The sequence below is a fragment of the Nannobrachium achirus genome, assembly GCF_963921795.1.
Source record: "Nannobrachium achirus genome assembly, chromosome: 15".
Taxonomy (NCBI): domain Eukaryota; kingdom Metazoa; phylum Chordata; class Actinopteri; order Myctophiformes; family Myctophidae; genus Nannobrachium; species Nannobrachium achirus.
The window spans coordinates 62,858,550-62,879,261 of record NC_137822.1 but is presented as its reverse complement, the minus strand read 5'-3'; the positions used below and the strand labels follow the sequence as shown (position 1 = coordinate 62,879,261).

General features: G+C 41.1%; 1 protein-coding gene across 1 annotated transcript; it reads right to left on the bottom strand.

Moving 5' to 3' along the window:
• On the bottom strand, nt 1-11,665 carry LOC308299406 (uncharacterized protein). Its single transcript, XM_080743181.1, has 5 exons — nt 11,420-11,665; nt 9,457-9,558; nt 1,662-1,688; nt 1,305-1,382; nt 1-1,068 (listed from the first exon to the last, which is right to left on the bottom strand). The coding sequence occupies exons 1-5, from the start codon at nt 11,609-11,611 to the stop codon at nt 955-957; spliced, it is 513 nt and encodes a 170-aa protein (XP_080599307.1). The 5' UTR covers nt 11,612-11,665; the 3' UTR covers nt 1-954.
• Nucleotides 11,666-20,712: the final 9,047 nt, after the last annotated feature.

The window sequence follows — 20,712 nt, the reverse complement described above, 5'->3', positions numbered from 1 at the left end:
TTTTGTTTTGATTGATTGAAGAATTTATTAGAAGTTTGCAATAGAAAAAAGTACAGTTTCATGACAGTACAAATCACTGGTACAAGGTCAACTAAAAGGAGATCCTAGAAAGCCGAGGCTTATTTCCACAGGAACCACACTTTAAGTATCTCATATAACTGTTGGTGTTGCTGAACCAGCTAGAAAGAGAATAGTGAGGAAATAGACCTCGGAACAGGTGTTGCCTAACGACAGCAACAGGAGCTGTGAAAAGACCCCTGCTGTGAAGTTAAACCTCTATGGTTCAGAACTTTGATGATGGAGAGGGCCACTATGTTTCCACACTCACTCCAGAGGGCTACAATACATATGCTGTCAGGCAGAAACCTCTTATAGTATTTTAACTCTTTTCGTATAATTATGCCCTACTTCGTCCTTCTGTCGCACAAAAGTAGCAAAAATGAAGCGTCAGTTTATGCAGGACATGGGAGTTGTGGAACGATAGCGCAAACATTTTAAGAACGTGAAGGAATCTTTCACAGGTCAATTGGTTCCTATGAACCAATCACTCATTAACGACACGTCGCTACACCAGACATCTTCTTTGCATGTGTTGTTGACCTACTCAACAGCTATTGTCAACAGTGGATTAAGAGACAGTAGAAACATAGGCTGTGAGCGCTGGTATCCTCACCTCACACCCTCCTCTCTCCCTGTATCACTTCTTGTCACCTATTTTTGAGCTGTGCTAACCGCTCCTACATCTGGTTTTGTATGTATGTAGGACGTTCAAGTGGTTAAATATCTGAAAACACACATTTACATGAAACCAAAATACACAGATGATTGTGCTGTCAAACGATGAAACTATATGGAATCTATGAAAGGGTTGTGGGGGTCCCTGCTTCATCTCTCTCTCGACTAAGGGGTCCTTAGTCGGCCTGAAAACGTTGAAGACCCCTGATAGCTTAACCATCAAAAACAGCCCAGACATCCTGGTTCAACAGGAGTTGATCCATCAGTACTGGCTGCTATGCTGACGGCCCCTGGCAACGCAGAGAAACAGTGTTTGTTCCATTCTGCAACACGCTGAAAGAAAGCGAGATGAAAGAAAATGTGGTAATAATGTAATGAACAGTTTAATGAACAAAGTTAGTTTATGTTCTAAATGCAGGTTTTGCAGATAAATTAGATAGATAGATAGATAGATATTTATATATATATATATATATATATATATATACCGGTATATATATATAGACAGACAGACAGACAGACAGACAGACAGACAGACAGACAGACAGACAGACAGAAGAGATATTCACCGTCTTCTGGTCTTTTCTGCGAATACAATCGACATATTGTTCAGCACCGTTCGGGCAGACCATACATCGAACCTCGAGCTGACAGACAGACAGGGGGAAAAAAACAGACCTTATTGATGCAGAAATACTGAGAGTGCTCCTTTCAACTTTAAACACTACTAGCTTAATCTGCACATCATTTTATATTTAATTCCAAAAGAAAAGATATACTGTCATTTGTTTAGGAGGTTGCAATTATGCCATCAGGAGGATACTAAAAACTGTGATCTAAAACCACGATTAAGGATATATAGATCTATATGGTTGTCTATACAGTACGTGTGCGTGCGCGTGTGTATAGGGCCGATTGAAACTCACAGGGGGGGCTGGTGATTCTCCGATGGCCTTGAAGTCCGAGAGAGAGAGAGAGAGGACGAGAGAGAGAGAGAAAGAGATACATTTTGAGATCGGAGAGACAGACAGACACACACAGCCTTTTAATAATATTTATACTACTGGAATCTGCTCCAAAATAATTAAGTACATCACCAGTATAAGTCTTGAAAATGTGTGCAAATCTTTGAATATAATGTATTTCTTTAGCGAACATATGTAACTCAAATTTTGCTTCTGGGGGAGTCCCTGGAACTAAATATTTTGAGATGGGGGTCCGTGGCCTAATACATATGTGACTGAGGCTGGAGGAACCGTCCAAATGTCGGCAATTTTAAAACAGTAGAAAAGTGAGAAAATGAAGTCAATGTCGTTTTTTGTATTTTTCGTATTTTTTTTCCTATCACACAAGTTCGAATTTAGAACAAGGGTTTCATGTCAAAAGATAGTTGTTTTAAAGTTCTACAATGGCTACTTTTATTTGTCAAACTAGGCTGCTTTTGGAATGAATTGTACGTGGTTTTTGGGGGAGGAGAGATTGCGCTCTGAGAATTCTTTGTCTCGAATTTCACGCTTTGAGCACCGCCCCATACAGCGTGGTGCGTCTGGTTGTAGTGTGTAAACACTCTTAGTGACTAACTTCATCTCGCTAATGTTATTGGTTTGCAGAAGACAGTATTCTGGAAGGATTTATTTTTTTGATTTATACGTCGTGATCTGACTCTCTGAGTCGCTCTCGGGCACACAAAGAAAGACGCAGCGATGATGTCTTCTCGTAATGGAACAGCCGGCGCTAGTGGGAAGCTATCGCTATACAGCGTATCACAACTCAGCCTCTCGTCTGTGGTAAAAAATAAAGTCCCGCCGCTCACGAACGCTTCTTACCTTTTGTGAACATTCTGTCCAAAAAGTAAAGGTCCTATACACTTCTCTCAACTGTTTACTTTTCAAGCGTGGAAGAAAATCCAATCAGCGTGTTGAAATAAAGAGTTTATATCACTAATTTTGTCAGCCGGTGCATTATTTTCCCCTCTATTATTCGTTGTGTCTATACCACGTGACCAGGGGAGGTAGCGTGTCTAAAAACAAAGGACCCGCTGACAAAATGAGCAATATAAACTTTATTTCAACAAGCTGCTTCGATTTTCTTCCACGCTTATGAAGTAAACAGATGAGAGACCGGCATAGGACCTTTACTTTTTGGATATAATGTTCACAAAAGGCAAGAAGCGTTCGAGAACGGCGGGGCTTTATGTTATACTACAGACTAGTGGCCGAGCTGCGAGATACGCTATAGCGTTAGCTTCACGCTAGCGCTGGCTGTTTATTATGAGAAGCAGTGGCTAACGGTTAACGCTAACGTTAGCTAGCGCTAGCTGCAGGCTAACGCAGGCATCGTATACACAACTGGAATCGTTGCTCTATTGTTGCTCTTCTACAAGCTCACAACGCGAGGCGGTTAAGCCTGTCAGAACCGTCAGATTATCCTTCTGACTGAAGTTACACAAACACTGATGAAGTTACATGAAGCACAGTTAGCACAGTTAGCCGACCAATTTCGATAGGTCACGAGTTACGGTGTTGCGCACGTGCATTCCCGTAGAGCAACGTGGACTGACGAAAACTGGTGCCCCATAGAACTTTGTGTCACTATAGGAAGAAATACTTTCCTTTTCTCATTTACTTAAGTAAACGTATCAGTAGGCAGTAGCACTGCAAATTAGATATACTCTGTTACAAGTAGAAGTCCGGTATTAAATAAATATATTTTTAAGATAGCAGATCTACAAGCTCACAATGTGAGCTATTTTCAAATGGCCAAAATGTGTAGGCCTATAGGCTACAATAACAGCTGAAGTGGTTAATGTATGTTTTGGACTATTAAAATCAAAATCTACAAAGCAATAACTAAAGTTTAAAACATACATAAACCACTTTAGCCCTATGTTATACCAAGGCTATTTGAAAATAGCCGATCTACAAGCTCACAACGCATTGCGGTGCGACGCGTTGTGAGCTTGTAGATCTGCTATTTTCAAACATTTTGTACTTTTACTTTTGGTACTTTAAGTGCATTTGGATACCAATACTTTTGTACTTTTACTCAAGTACATTTTTAATTCTGGACTTTTACTTGTAACAGAGTGATTCTACATTGCAGTATTGATACTTTTACTTAAAGCTATACTGTGTAAGATGCTCAACTAGTGGTCAGTAGCCCTATAGCAAACCGCGGCCGTGTCCGCGTCTTTCGGCCGTTTTTCGTACCTTCACACCCCCGCGTCTGCCTCCACATCGCAGAGAGCTTTCTTTAGAGTGGTCCCTGGTTCCTGTGCGTTCAGGCATTCCGGAGAAACGGACTACTTCACCCTGCCTGGTAGGCGAGATTACCTTTTGAGTATAGAGACAAATGGGCGACTACAAATATGGCCGCCATAGCGACCCCACTTCAAGATGCGCTGTGATTGGCCGGCAGTGTATAACCCTCGCTGTGATTGGCCGGTAGTGTGATGACGCAATTTTTCCGCGAAAACCGGTCCCCGGTAGGGATCATAGAAAACAGATAAAGAGAAGGCTTTAGAAGCTGAAAATAACAGAGTGGGGGTTCTAAAACTTTAGCGATTTAACAGTTAGGACAATTTTAAGATTTGTTTTATAAAAAAAGTTACATGGTATAACTTTAATTATAAAATGTAGGTACTTTTGTAATACACTATTTTAGTGAAAAATAAAAACTACAAAAAGAAGAAAATGACAGGATAAGCATATAAGGAGGGGAGGAGGTAGAAAAGACCACTGGCCACTATTTCTGACATGGCTGCAAGCACTATAGCACAATATATTACCACAGGTCTACTACTAAATAGTAGTTTTAAATAATTGTAGTGGAATAAAAGTAAATTTGAAGTTGACAGCTATACCACTGTGGGTGTGGTTTGACTTGGGGGGAGTGATTTAGGGGTGTAGGTAAGTACCTATTGTCCCTCCCATTGTCACACCCACTTCTGGCTACCTAGAGGTGTCAAAATGTTCCTTGCATTCAAATGGCTTTTTAAGCACTTTGGGTTTTATGGTGCAACAAGTTTAAAATGTCCATAACTTCTTCAAATATGCTCCAATTTCAACAAATGATACATTATATGAAAGCTTAGATTCTGTACTTGGATAATCTGTACAAAAAAGAAAAATGACCAATGCAGACATAAGGAACAAAGTACCAGACCAAGGGGCCCTATTATGATCCAGTTCTTATGCCTTATGCCTTAACTTCTTTACCTTTTTTTCACTATTTTGAAAAACATTTTTAAATACTTCAAATGCTGATCTACATCTGCATGTTGTGAACTTGCAGATCAGCTATTTGAAATATTTAAAAAACAAAAACAAAATAGTAAAAAAAGGCAAAGAAGTTAAGGCATAAGGCATAAGACCTGGATCATAATAGGGCCCCTAGTCACATATCATTTTGGGGGTCCTTCACAAAAAGTTTGAGTACCACTGGCACTGACAGAAACATATAGGTTTTTCAAAGACTTTTTCACGATTTTTCTAAAATAGCGGATCTACAAGCTTGCAGCCGCGCTGTGAGCTTGTATATCTGCTATTTTTCAATAGTTTAAGCACAAAATAACGCGTAATAATGTGTTGACAGTCTAAATGGGTTAAACCACCTCCCCCTATGAAGAACATTCATGGGGGCCCGCAGTGAATCCTTGTACCCAGGGCCCAGAATTTGGTGCGACACTCCTGACTAAAGGAAGAAAGGAACAGTGCACACCATCAACATCATTTAGATGGCACTGCAGTATAGTGATGATTCTACCACTTTTTGTGGTCACATGTTCAGATACTGGATTCTGATTGGCTTAAAGTGGTAAATCAGTCAACAACCTTGAGTTGGCTCATGGACCCCGCCCACTGTTGTGTTGCAGTTGTATAACTAAACAACCTTGCAAGTTACAACTGTGTTTTCTTTCACTTATATGGTAGAAGTGGTAGAAAAGCAATTTACCATTCAAGGGTCGTGGGTTTGTGGCACTCGGCTTCACCTCGTGCCACAACCCTGAAACAGTGGTAAATCAGCCAACAACCAACTCCCTCTCATGGTGAATGGCTTACTTTCCTCGACTACAACGATGATGAAATATGTACGTCGACTACCTTGCTTTCGCTGACGAAAACCAAACAAAAACCAAATACAAACTACGCTGGTGGTGACCAAAGTAGAGGTCTTCACGGGGGCCCCGACCCCGAAATTACTCGAGGACCCGAGAGACCCGTATCGGGTTCGGTCAGTGTTTTATCATAATCACTCGGAGTCGGGTTGGAAACGGTCGCATTTCCCTCGGAACACTTCGGAACTCGGGACTGTAATCATCATGTGTATAACCCGAGAGGACCCGATAGGACCCGTACTGTGTGTGTGACGTGTGTGTACTTTCTGCTTTTTATGCAAACTATAAAGCAAGCAATCAATCAATGTGTGTGTGTGCGCTGGCGACCGCTGCTGCGCTATGATGAGGATACGGAACAAACGAACTGCGAGTTGTGTTTAACGTGTGTGCTGTGCTGTGTTTAGGCTGACCTAGGATCAGATTTAGGTCTCTTTAGAAGAGAGAGAGAGGAGCACTCGTCAAACACAGTTCCATCAAATAGTTGTCTTGGGTGCACGGCTCGTGGAACGAATGAACTTAGAAAAGAGATGCCAGCACTCACTTTAGAATGAAATCTTTCTTTTTTTATTACAAGATGCCCCAGCAGCAGCAACAATCGAACGTTTCGACCCGGGTGGGTCTTCCTCAGCGTGTATCTGAGGTTAACTAGTGTCAGTGTCACTTATAAAGGGGACCTGGGTGCATCACACAAAACGGTCCGAGCGACATACAACATCCGTTTAGATCACTTCTTTTTTTACATTTTTACATTTTTCACATTCCAAGAACAAAATAAAAATAAAAAACAAAAAACAATAATAAAACCAGTATCAAATACATTTTTCAACAGTTTAGAAAAGTTACTGTTAAAGAGAATCATAGTCTGTGCAGGTCCCAGACCCCAATATAAAAGACAGACTCAGACTTTTCTAAAGTAGTACAGCAATAGTATGTTTCGCAACAACTCGTATCAACACCGTAGTGTTGTAGAAGCAACAAATAACTCCAATACAAAGAGAAGCTCTGTTTTCTAGTTGTGTAAACCGCAGAACAACAATAGTACTAGTAAATAGTAAATATTAAATAGTAAATAGACAAAATAGTAAATATAGTAAATAGACAAGATAGTAATAGTAAATAGTAAATAAGCTTATAGGAAACATCCCAGTAATAACTCTTCATTTAACCCTTTTGGGTGTTCCGTTTGCAGGTTATGAATCCACCAGGCTTCTCTTTGTAAGAGTAGTTTTTGATCTATGTGAACGGTTTAAAACCAAAGGGTACAGTAACGAACTTCTAAACATGAATGTAGATAAGGCTAGAGTTAAAGATAGAGCCAACTTGCTGGCCCCGAAGCCAGCCAAAAGAGGTGGGTCTAAGATGGTTTTATCCACAACCTTTTCCCCTTTATGTGTCCACATTAAGAATGCTGTGAAGAAACACTGGCATGTCCTTTCTAGTGACCCGACTGTAGGGCATGTGTTCAAGGAGCCCCCCATTTTTGCACACAAACGTGCTAAAAATGTTAGGGACACCCTTGTTAGAGCAGACGTTTATGTCCCCCCTAAACATTTTATGTCAGATTTAACTACGGGAAATTTCCCATGCCACAATTGTGTGCACTGTAACGCAATGATCAAAAGTGATCACATATTACACCCACATTCTGGAAAGAAATATGACATCAAAAGCATCATTACCTGTAAAACTAAATGTGTAGTATACATGCTGAAATGCCCGTGTGGCTTGTGTTATGTGGGAAAAACAAAGAGAGAACTTAAAATCCGAATCTCTGAACATAAAAGTAATATTAGAAACAAAGATGAGAAATCGCCGGTGGCGAGACATTTTAATGCAGTGGGGCATAAAATTTGCGAACTAAGGTTCCAGGGTATTGAGCTGGTAAAACCCCTTAAAAGAGGAGGTGATCGAGAAAAACTACTCTTACAAAGAGAAGCCTGGTGGATTCATAACCTGCAAACGGAACACCCAAAAGGGTTAAATGAAGAGTTATTACTGGGATGTTTCCTATAAGCTTATTTACTATTTACTATTACTATCTTGTCTATTTACTATATTTACTATTTTGTCTATTTACTATTTAATATTTACTATTTACTAGTACTATTGTTGTTCTGCGGTTTACACAACTAGAAAACAGAGCTTCTCTTTGTATTGGAGTTATTTGTTGCTTCTACAACACTACGGTGTTGATACGAGTTGTTGCGAAACATACTATTGCTGTACTACTTTAGAAAAGTCTGAGTCTGTCTTTTATATTGGGGTCTGGGACCTGCACAGACTATGATTCTCTTTAACAGTAACTTTTCTAAACTGTTGAAAAATGTATTTGATACTGGTTTTATTATTGTTTTTTATTTTTATTTTGTTCTTGGAATGTGAAAAATGTAAAAATTTAAAAAAAGAAGTGATCTAAACGGATGTTGTATGTCGCTCGGACCGTTTTGTGTGATGCACCCAGGTCCCCTTTATAAGTGACACTGACACTAGTTAACCTCAGATACACGCTGAGGAATACCCACCCGGGTCGAAACGTTCGATTGTTGCTGCTGCTGGGGCATCTTGTAATAAAAAAAGAAAGATTTCATTCTAAAGTGAGTGCTGGCATCTCTTTTCTAAGTTCAGATTTAGGTCTGTCATTAGCCGCAAGGCAGCGACATGAAGAATGGCTGTAACTGTGTCTGTGAGATGATAATGCTGGTCTAAGATCAGATTTACAGCGGGGGGAAAAAAGACCTTGGTGCGTGCGTAATGCATGTGTGTGCGAGCTTTACCTGCTGTCGCCCGTCAGGCTGGTGAGAACGCACTCGCCTACAAGTTAAACCATGACAAACAAACAGAAATGGACTTACCTCTGTTGATAGAAAATAGCCTAAAAGTATTCCTTTATCCCTGGCATTTGTTTCGTTAATATTAGATTCCTTGGCAGCCTTCTTCTGCCTGTCAATCAGTTAACAGCGAACGCCGCACAGCTGCTGTGAGTGAGGGATCTCGGTACATGAAAGGGCATTTTAATAATGATTTAATGGTCGGGTCTCTCGGAACCTCGGGGAAAAAAAGGATTTCGGGATTGTCACGGGTTTCGGTCTGTAAAAAAAGAAAGAACGTCGGAACGGGACGGAATCGGACGAGGCCGTTACGGGGCCACTCGGGTTTGGTTTTGTAATGTGATTATTATTTCGGAACCGGTCGGAATCGGACGAAATTTGATGGTACTTTTCGATTTTGGTTCGCTTTTTTGGACCCGTGAAGACCTCTAGACCAAAGCTGAGACTAAATATATTTGACATTTCGTCAACAGATAAAAACTAGACTAAAATGTTAGTCTAGGCTAACACTTGCCAGACCAACACACATCCTGTCGTGCCAATAGGGCTGAGCCCATCTCCATGCTCACAACGTGGTGCTCTGCGATGGGTTGTGGGCTTGTAGATCTACTGATCTACAGTGCAACACCCGGACATAAAATTACGTGTATTTTAGTTCTACTGGATCTCTTCTCCACTTGTCCCCCCCCCCCCCCCCCAATTTTTTTTTTGACATTTTAGTCTAGTTTTTATTTGTTGACGAAATTGTCAATATATTGTATAATTTATTTCACACACCTTTTTGAATGGACACTCAGGCCGATGTCTGTGTTCATTACTGGCAACCTTTTTGCATTCTGTGTTCTTCAGACGCACATCAATTCTCACCCGGGATGGAACCTACAAGAGAACAGGACATGACATAATCAACACATTACTCTGTGGATTTGATTTGCTTTGTTTAGAACTGCCTTTCTCTCCCTTTCCGGGTTGTCCTCCTTAGGCATTTGTTTTCTGTGCGCTGAAAAACTGGATGTTTGTTAACAAAAATTATAAGTAGGAAAATACAAGTAGGAAATCCAACAGGTGGTGATCAGCCAATGTTCTACAATGAGCACATAAGGTGACCTAATACTCTCAGAGAGCAGATTTGAGAGCAACCGCTTCCCCAATAGTCAAAGGAACAGCCACGTAAAAAGAAAAGAAAAAAGGAATTGTGGTCGAAGCCCGCCAATTCAAAGGACCATACCACCAAACAGGACGTGCTGGCCATTGGGAAAAGCGGGACAACTCCCGAACGGCCGGTTCATTCCCGGCCGGTCCAGGCCGGTCATTAGGAAAAAAAAAATAATAATAATGTCAGCCTTCGTTCCATTTTGGGGGCTAGGCGGCCAACAAAGTAAATCGTCACTGTCGGGCAGAAACCTTGTATCTCCAAGTTTCAAATTTGTACATTTCTTCGCAAAGTAAAGCCCTGCTTCATCATAAAAGGCCGTCGCACAAAAGTAGTGAAAACAGCAGATCTACAAGCACACAACGCCTTGCGGTGCGAGGCGTTGTGTGCTTGTAGATCGGGTGTTTTCACTAGTTTAAATCATTTTCAAAATGATAAATACAAAACAAACGGTTTTGGACATACTGTACAAGGTTTCCACCCGACAACAACGAAACATAACTCATGTAATTGGCCCACTGGCTTCTCACTTGTCATGATCTGAAATGGCAAATCTTTGAGTAGCAGCAGCAGCGCTTTTTCTATAGCGCGCAATGAGGGCCTCTACAACTCTTTTTTATTGAGTTGACTAAAACATTTTTCATCCTAGTTTTAGTCAACAAAATCAACATTGCTGTAAGGGCAGTCCAAAAATTGCAACGAGTACAAGACACACAGTATGTATGTATCTTTGCTGGGGGGTGTTGGCTGGCCCTCTTTCAGATGTTGTCATGTAGATCGGTACACAGTATCTCTGTAGCCTTTAAACGAAACGGGTCTTTCTTACATTGATGCTCCTACATATTATCATGCAAGCACCAGAAAGTTACTTTCCATCCCTCATATACTGTGTGCACAGTGCACACCCCATAACCCACACACTGCACATCATTTCGGAGCTCATATCTTTGAACGGGTAAGGACTAGTTAATTATTATTTGCCAATTATTGGCTTAGGAATGTGACAAAAAACGAAACAATATATATACACATTTTGGGGGGTGGCCCATCCCTTTAAGTTACCAGCAGTTACATTAATCATTATTGTAAAATAAAGCTACATTCATGGGCGTAGTTTATCGGGGTGCACTTTAAGTATTATTATTCAATGATATTCCCTTATTGTTCAATACTTAAAATAAAATAAAATTAAAATAATTATTGTCCTGCATCAAACAACATGTTTTGTAGCCATTTAGAAATTATAGCAGATATTATCAAATGGTTTATTCTTATTGGCACTTCTTAAACAAATATAACTCATACCAAATTTCTTGTAGGCTGCAACTGTGATACCAATAATGAAAGTAGCTATTTTACTTAATAATGAAAACAATTTGTAAAATGATACACTGCTATACCGCACATAATTATACTTGTGTTTTATTTGGTACACTAACGTGGTCATGGACTGTTTGATAAGTTGACATGTCGTTGACATGTTGCTGCACAATTAAGCTGCCTCCCCTAGGGCAAATGTCAAACTACGCCTATGGCTATATTCATGAAAACATTGAAAACTTGAATACAATGCTAAAGATACATTACCTGTGGAATAGTATGTTCTATTCTATGGAAATTCAGATGGCCAAAAGAATTTTCTTGATTTGCTTTAAGAATTGCCTGGTCAACAAAAGTCTTCACGCCAGGGTCCAGCTGGTCGTAGTCCTGTGCCTGCTGTCCTGTGGTCTGGCAGATGACGGCAGTCAGGAACAACATGGACACGATGAGATTCTCCATCTTCTCCAACACTCCAAGACCCTACTGAGGAAAATATATTGTCATTGTATAATATATGTGTTGGTCGAACCTTGGTCCAGGGGACAAAGTCCAGATGATGGTGTTTGTTTGTTGTTGGCTTCAGAAGGGGCATCACAAGGGGGGTGGGAAAGTGGGACTGTTACTAGGGAGTGCATCTCTCCACTCCGACATGTCTCCTTTCCGACATGTCTCCATTCCGACACTAACCCTATCTCTAACCCTAACCCTAAACCTTAGGCCCATGGGAGTGTCGCCACTCCGACAATAAGAAGTCAATTTCGGAGTGGCGACATGTCGGAATGGAGAGAGCCTCCCGTTACTAAGGCCCAAGGTGGAGGGGCCTTATACTTTAGCTATTGAAAAATAGCAGATATACAAGCTCACAGCGCGACACCGAGTGCTGCGCTGCGAGCTTGTAGATCTGCTATTTTTGAAAAGTTGTGAAAATGTGTGCAAACTCAAATTTTGGTCCCTGGAACTAGATATTTTAAGACGGGTTCGGTGGCCAAATACATATCATTTTGGGGGTCCTTCACATGAAAAAGTTTGAGCACCATTGACATAGAAACATAGGTTTTTCAAAAAACCTAATTTTCATGATTTTTCAAAAATAGCAGATCTACAAGCTTGTGCGGCACTCGTGTGTGTGTGTGTGTGTGTGTGTGTGTGTGTGTGTCTTTCATAGCAAATTATGCAGCGCTTAGTTCGCAAATCATTACTGCCCATTCACTGATTTCACTCCAGTCCATGCATTGATCGTTGGGGAGGCTGGACTCAAGCGCATCTTCTTTATTCCTTTCATACTAAAATACTAAAATATTAAAATGTGGTGTGCTGATGGGTCACTTCTGTCTTTTGTCCAGGAGCAACAAAAACACAGTTCTTTGTTTCAATTCAAATGGCAAATAATTAAAGGATGTCTGTCTGCTGCCTGAGCTCACTCACCAACCTTCCGTCACCATTCTGCGGTGTCTGTGGGGAGGGGGAGGGGTGAACAATAGTGCGAATGTAACATTTTAAGAGCGTGAACAAATTGTTAACAAGTTTTGCTAATGATTTGGTTCTTATGAACGAATCACTAATGAACGACACACCGCTACTCCAGACAGCTTCTTTGCATGTGTTGTTGACCTACTCAACAGCTATTGTCAACAGTGGATTAAGAGACACTAGAAAAATAGACTGAGCGCTGGTATCCACCTCACACCCTCCTCTCTCCCTGTATCACTTCTTGTCACCTATTTTTTGAGCTGTGCTAACCACTCCTACATCCGGCTTTGTGTGTACCGGTATGTATGAGCACGGAACTCCATATATGGAGATAACTAACGTCATGGACGGAACGGCCAATACAAGGAGATATTCACGTGTGTCGTGGTGCAGCTTGATACCAAGCGAAGTGGGTGATACTTATTTAGTGTGGTTGCTATAGGCACAGCGGCGTCAGTCCAGAAAAACTAAGGTATGGCAACATGACTGGTGTCTTGCACGCAAGCGACACCAGTCATGTTGCCATACCTTAGCAACAGGCATGATACATTTATTTTAATAAGTACATTCTATTTTTTCCCCCAATTTCTATGGTTTCTTGGGCTGGATATGGCAGCGTGGAACGGTCGTTCAAGTGCAGCTAAACTTAAGTTGGCATGTTAGTAAACGTGCCACAATTAACAATACTGAATTGCACCTGTCCAGCTGACCTGCGAAACCTGGGAATATACCATTTTGTCAAGATGGGGAGAATACAAGTGTGGAGAATATCATTATAATACATTGTTAAAGTTACCATTTTGTTAAATGTTGCATTTGTAGTTATTTACTGTAATTTAACAACATAATAACCAGAACAGATAGACAAAGAGACATTCATGGATTTATATTTAAAGGTAACTTTTATTTTCCTCCGTGGACCCAGGGTATGGCAGCTGCATACCCCTGCCATACCCAATTGACGCCCCTGTATAGGCAACCAGACAATTGTTCTAGTCCTAAAGTGTTTATTAAGGTAACAGAATTATGCATAATCTACAATGTAAAGAGTGTAGCATTTAAATATTTACTTACTTTGATTTAAAAGCAGATGTCCGCCACAACGCAATGCTCCTCTCTGTCTCAGCTTGGCTACTTTCTTTGTTAGTACTGTGTCAACACACACAGACACTGTAAAGTGTATCACTTTGGAGTTATTTTATTGAATTGTATCATGGATGACCTATCTTGTGGCTTGTTTTGGTATTGTATGTGTAGCAAAGACTGTCATTTATATTTCTGCCTCTTGGCTAACCTAGGGTTGCCACCTTTCAGAAATTGAAATAAGGAACACCTCTTCCGGGCACGCGGTGCGTGCGTTCTGTGCGTTCCGTGCGCGTGGCACAGCCGCCGGCCGGCGAAGAAATGCAGTCCCAAACCCATGAAATGCATAGAATAGTTATAACTATAACACACAACATGATATAACCTATATTGTATTTTTGCTATGTTTGATTTGTTCTTTTCTTATTTAAATAAAAAATGAGAACTTCCCCATAGGGGTGCTGTAACACCTGCAGCATCCCTAGTTCCCATGCTGTTCCCATGCTCCTGCACAGTGACCACTGTGCCAAAAAATCACATTCACTTTGTCTTTCAGCAGTGTGCTGTGGAGATGCGTGGAAGCAAAGAAAGTCATCACAGTTTGATTTGATCATTGCTTTAGTCAATTATGAAGGGATTTTAAAAATTAAAACGTCTCCATGTTGCTTGGGAAGACTACTTCGCAGAGGCCTTTGCGATTCGCTAATCGCGGGATTTCACATCGCGATTTCGGTTTGAAAACGATTAACCATGGAGCACTAATTCTTTTCTGCTTTTAAAGCGTGCGGTGTGCATCTGCCTGGTGGAAGGAGGAAGTTCAGTGATCACTGACTGTAACTAGGTAACGGTGATTGACAGCGACATGCAGCGCATTATGCAGACAGGGGCCGGGCAGCCCGGGCAGAGAGGAGAGGAGAGGACGAGGCAGAGCGCAGAGCGCAGCGACTGCGAGCCTCTCTCTCCTTTTGCTGTCTTTTCCTGTGTTTTATTTCATTCATTATTGTTAAATGCTGTGTTGAGGTTTGTGTGACAGGCCTTTATGGGGCATTTGGTTAAATACGGAACAAACCGCGTTCCGTATTGGTTCAATACGGAACGCATCTTTTAATTGTCCAATACGGAACGATTCCGTATTATACGGTACGGGTGGCAACCCTAGGCTAACCTGACACTCAGCCTTCAGTCTGAAAGTGCTTCCATCAACAGCAGTTCCTGGGATGGGCGTTGCCAAAGAGGCAGTGTTCTGCGATTGGTTCACCGCCTGACCAATCACAACAGTAGCAAAGCAGATGACGTAGTTGTTATTGGTGTTGTGTGGCAGTGGCTTGCCTGTTGCTTGCTACTTGCTAGCCAAAGAAACAGGCAGAATAGGAGCACTACGAACTAGTAATCAAAAACAGTAAAACATGTCTGCTACTGGTGTTTCATAGCGAGATCGATACGATTGCATGTTACCGCGGCAGGCGACGCGATGTTTATGTTTGGGAATGTGCGGTACGGTCCGGCGGCAGCACTGGGTTACTTGGAATCGCACATGAGTTCTGGGAAAACCCCACCCACGCTGCTCACAAGCCCTGACGTCACCGAGTTGAAGCGACGTTGATTCGCCATACGGATTTTCAACTGTGGAAAACCTCTTCAATGAGAGCGTCACTAAACCCCTGAATCACCTGAAACATATTTTTAAAGAGGCGTGGCTAGCAGGGACGTGCTGGCCATTGGGAAAAGCGGGACAACACCCGAACGGCCGGTTCATTCCTGGCCGGACCAGGCCGGCCATTAGGAAAAGAATAAAAATAAAATGTCGGCCTTCGTTCCATTTTGGGGGCGGCCAAGAAAGTAAATCGTCACTGAAAACTTGTATCTCCAAGTTTCAAATGTATACATTTTTTCGCAAAGCAAAGCCCTGCTTCATCATACAAGGCCGCCCGTTGCACAAAAGTAGTGAAAACAGCCGATCTACAAGGACACAACGCCTCGCACACCGCGAGGCGTTGTGTGCTTGTAGATCGGCTGTTTTCACTAGTTTAAAACATTCTTAAAATGGTAAATACAAAACAAATGGTTTTGGACATACAAGGTTTCCACCCGACAACAACAAAATATAACTTATGTAATTGGCCCACTGGCTTGTCGCTTGTCATGATCTGAAATGGCAAATCTTTGAGTAGCAGCAGCGCTAGTCCAACTTTTTTTCCCGGGCTGAATCAGTGGCCCAGCATGTCCCTGTACTGGAATCAGGCTATACCTCTTGGCCAGTTCCCACTCGTAAAAGAGATTCTGTCTCAATGTGTTTTTACTGGTTAAATAAAGGTTAAAAAATGCACAGTTAATACAGGAGGCCAATTTATTCCTTGAATTCATAGAGATTTTTTAGTTTGTGTTGCATTCCTAAGCCAATAATTTGATTCGAACGTCCTGTGCAAACTGCACTAGCATTGCCGCTGAGTCTACTGCAGTTGCAACAGTGCTGCTGCTGCTGAGACTCTGTCAGTTCATTTAATCAGCTGCACAACTGATGATATTTCTAATTATTTAGAGAAAGTTAGCAGAGTCTTTGACCAATCTGGGAACTAAATGCTTACTAATAGCTTTCTTCACATATGCAGACATCCCAAGTCTCCCGGATGTTGCGGGAGTCTCCCGGAAATCAGCGTCTCCTCCCGGACACCCGCGAGTGGCACTAAACCTCCCGGAAATCCCGTCCGCTCCCGCAAATGTTGCCATATCCGGCTGGATCCGGTCGAAAAAGCCGGATCTGCAACCCGCGAGTGTTCTAATCCGGTTCTAATTCGTCGTTCTGTCAATCTGGCAAATGCATGATTGTAATTCGCTGTGGGAGATGTGGGCGTCAAAAAGTGACCAACCACTGGTGTCAGACGGAGACTGGGTTCTCCTCTCGAGAGTCGAGACTCTCACGCGCGAGAATATAATCAACTCGTAACAGTAAACAGCCAGGTTGTTGACAGGTCTTGCTTAAAGGAGGCATACAGACCAAAATAAGACCCCCCCTGAATGAGAATGTTTACCCATACCTTCTTACCTGGTTAGGTTGATTTGCTTAAATTTTGCCCCTGTCCAGAGATTTGTAGATTAGTCCCATCAGCTAAAACGGTAGCTATAGCTTTTATACAAAAGCGCCCATTTAGGCCGCCTCAAAAGATTTTTTTTTTTTATGAATCGATCAGACATGCTTCCAACACACACCACACACGGTGGTTTAGCCTGTGAAGGGTTAATAGTTTGTTTACTGGGACAGAGAAGCACCGGACACTGCAGCTGGGAGCTCTCGCGAGATTCTCGCGATACTTCCGCTCCCAGCTCTCTGGAGCTGGGCAGGAAGTCACCTAGACCGCTTGTTTTGTTTACATTGGATGCAGCACACAGCGACTCTTCTCATTCACTCTACTGGATTACAGCGAACAACAGACTTTTATTTGCGCAAATAATTTATTCAATAATGGCCGGCACTGAAGATGACTTTGAATTTAATCTTGATGTTGAAGATTTTGAGTATGGAGACGAACCATACAGTACATGTTCGAACCACAATATACTGCAGAGGAGCTTCGTCAACGGGAGGAGATGAGGCTTGAGCAGGCAGCAAATGTTCCAGTCGACGGAGAAGAGGATCGAACGCAAGGCTTATTTTGGTGTCATTGTGGACATTGCGTTGTAATGCCATTACAAATCGAATGTAACTGCTGCACAAATTGGCCTTATTGGCACTGGAGACCAGACAATTCACCCTTTGTTAGCCTCCTGGTTGGTCCCTGACTGACCAACCAGCAGGCTCTATCTGCCTTGTCCCACCCTGGTTCCGCCTTTTTTATGTTGAATTAGCTAAAACATAATTTTTGGAGAAATAAAAACATTTAAAAACATGCTGATTCACTATGCTGCCACTGAGCAGCTCCAATTGACTGAAACAAAGTTTGAAATTAGAATTGAGCACACAGAATAACAATATGAAGCAACTGAATTAACATGGCAGTGGATGGAATGTCCCACTGAATGTCCCTCCAAGTCAAAGCAACCAATGGGTGTGGAGAAGGGCAGGACAATGGGCGGGACTTGACAAAGGGTGAATTGGTATGAGGACTCCGACCAAACAGAGGAAGAAACTACAGATGCAGATGATGGAGCTGTACGTCTTGTTCGCTGTATCACAGAGATTGAGGGTCTACCTCATTTACTAGATAGAACCGTCTTGGAAACATTTTTTTTATCCAAAAGAATAAACTTTGAGCAACGCCCACAGCCTGCAGGAGACGATGGACATCTATCGATAGAGTAATTAAGTAGTCAACATCATTGTGTTCTACGAAATTGTTTACCTAACACAGCTATCAATAAGCTTGTAGCGCAAGGGTGCTCAAACTTTATTGAATTGAGAGCTCAACATGTTCTACCCAGTACACCCCTGAATAGTAGCAGCGCTGGCATTACATACGCGATAAACACAACACAAAGGGAAATAGGGGGGGGGGGGTTCTGGAAGTGGTAGGTTTCGGGTTCTTTGTTGTGATGCTATGGCTCTTGAAAACACAGCATTGTGTTGTGGGGGTTTGCCTACTTTAAAAGCTTTGAAGGTAGATGACAGGCCCTTATTGATGTCTAATAATTAAAGTAACTTTTAGTCTAGTGACAAACGCCAAGAAGAGTGATTTTTTAAAATTAAATATCTTCCTTTATATTTAATTTATATGGCATTTCATGTGGTCTATCTGAAAGCCTGGTCATCATTTCTTTATCTTTATCAATGGTGCCATTGTGTAAAATACAAACGGCATGTAAATATTTATATCTACTGATGCTTCTCCCTCATTCAAGGTTCGCTGAATGTATCAATGCATAGAATATTACATTACTAACATTTGCATAGTGAGTGTTTTAATGCAACAACTCAACCTCATTATTTATCAAGCTATAGTGAAGAATGCAAATACATTATCCTTTTTGCACTGTTTGAATGTGTTTCTAAAACATTTTTTTCTTCTTCCCCAGACAGTGTCGATTAGCCGGCTACAGAATCTGCCTTGATTGGATCCTGAGAGGAGAAGTACTGGGAAGACATAACAGAGTTTGTTTACCTGCTTGTTTGGTATCAAATGTGCGTTCTCGATTTCCTTCGCAATCTGGTTTGTATCGGGGCTTCTTAGAAGAGGCTGGAGATCTCACACAAGGATTTTGATACAGAATGATATGGACATGAGCCAGCCTATCTGAACAAGGCTGTGATGGGTCCCAAAGTCCTAATAGCTTTCTACTGTATAGAGGCACCACATCCTGACTTGCAGCTTCACTGCTTTGTATGACGGCTGCACAGACCTCAACCATGCAATCTCCCTCAAATCCAAGACCTGTACAATGAACGCTGTGTATAAAAAGGCCAGGGAATCATCAGAGAGCTACTCCATCCCAATCACAGCCTGTTCAAGATGTTGCCGCATGGAAAACGACTATGCAGTCACCAAGCTACTAGCAACAGACTGTAAACAATCAGGCACATGAACAAACTGTCAAAGACGAGAACGGTCATGGGCTAAAATAATTGCTAGCCCAGGTACGTAGAGTATTGCCATCCCACTCATCCCATAACTGCACTATTATGTTCGAGCCTCAACTACAGTACATCATAGTTACTGTGTGTCTGAACTGCATCTACTGTACATAAATATATATACTGTGAATTTTTTAATTATACTGACCTGTTGCTCATCCAACACACTGTGATTTTTTTTTTACAAAAGGTTAAAGTACATTAGCTACTACGGGAGAATAATGCCATTGGTGTATACAATACACCCAACTTTATGCACATGTACAGCTGAGGATGCTGTTATCATTCTCTTTGATTTTTTTCCAAGTGCACTCTTATCCAATTCATTATTACTCATTATTTTATCTTTAGATGTGTTGTTTTTGATGTTCAGCTTTTTCTGAAAGGAAGCCAAAAAAGAATAATTTGTACTCGCCTTATTGGTTCTAGTAATTGCACAAATGAATAATAAATGTCATCTTTTTGAATTTCTTGTTCTTATTTTAAATCACCTGAATTGTTCTTGTCCATCCTTATCCTACATTTGCCATAACAACTAATGATGTTGGCTTAGGTCAAAAAGCACAAATTCAAATCATATGTCAACTGACATGGAGCAAATTTGTATTTATTTGGTTTAAATCTAAATGCTTCTCAAACTTCACTTCAAAATCTATTATGCCCACTGCTTGATGAGCTGTTAGTGCTATCACATTTATGTATAGTAAACATGTTGTCAAAATGAGTTCCTTCTGCCAATCTGGACTTATTCCTATGGTAATAAATACAATCCAGAATAACCTGATTAATCTTGTAATATTCAACTCACACTGGTTATCCCACCAGCTTGTGCTGGTCTGTTTGTATTATCCCATTCAACAAGTGTTTTATCTAGATTGTGACTCTCTTGTCAGAAATCACATAAAAAAAAAATAGAATTGCTAAAGCACCTTGTTCAAAATGTACGTTCATCAAAGCTATTAGAAGTCAGATGAAGAAGTACAGTTATATCACACTTTACCTTTGGTCTCAGAATAATACAGTTTATATTGTTTAAAAAATGCTGCCACCTACTGGACAAAACGAAAATGTATTTGGCAGTAGAATAGAAAAGCTGTAGACATGACTTTTTATCTGCATAACTCGTAATGTTACTGATAGTTTGTTTGGTCACGTCATGATTATAGTTATGGCTTTACTACTTTATTTTAAACATTAGACATACACTATTACTGATATTTCTATTGTAGGTAGGAAGATAAAAGCAATTGGCAAAAAAAAGAAATTCTCTTTACACATATAAAATAAATTCAATGTGTATAGACATGGAGATTAGTCGAGGTATAGAAAAATAAATACATTAGAATACATATGTTGCCCACATTTTTATTGATAGAAGGCACTGTATGAGTTTGGGACATTTTCAACACAGATTAAAAAACGAACAGTAAAGACAGATTATAGA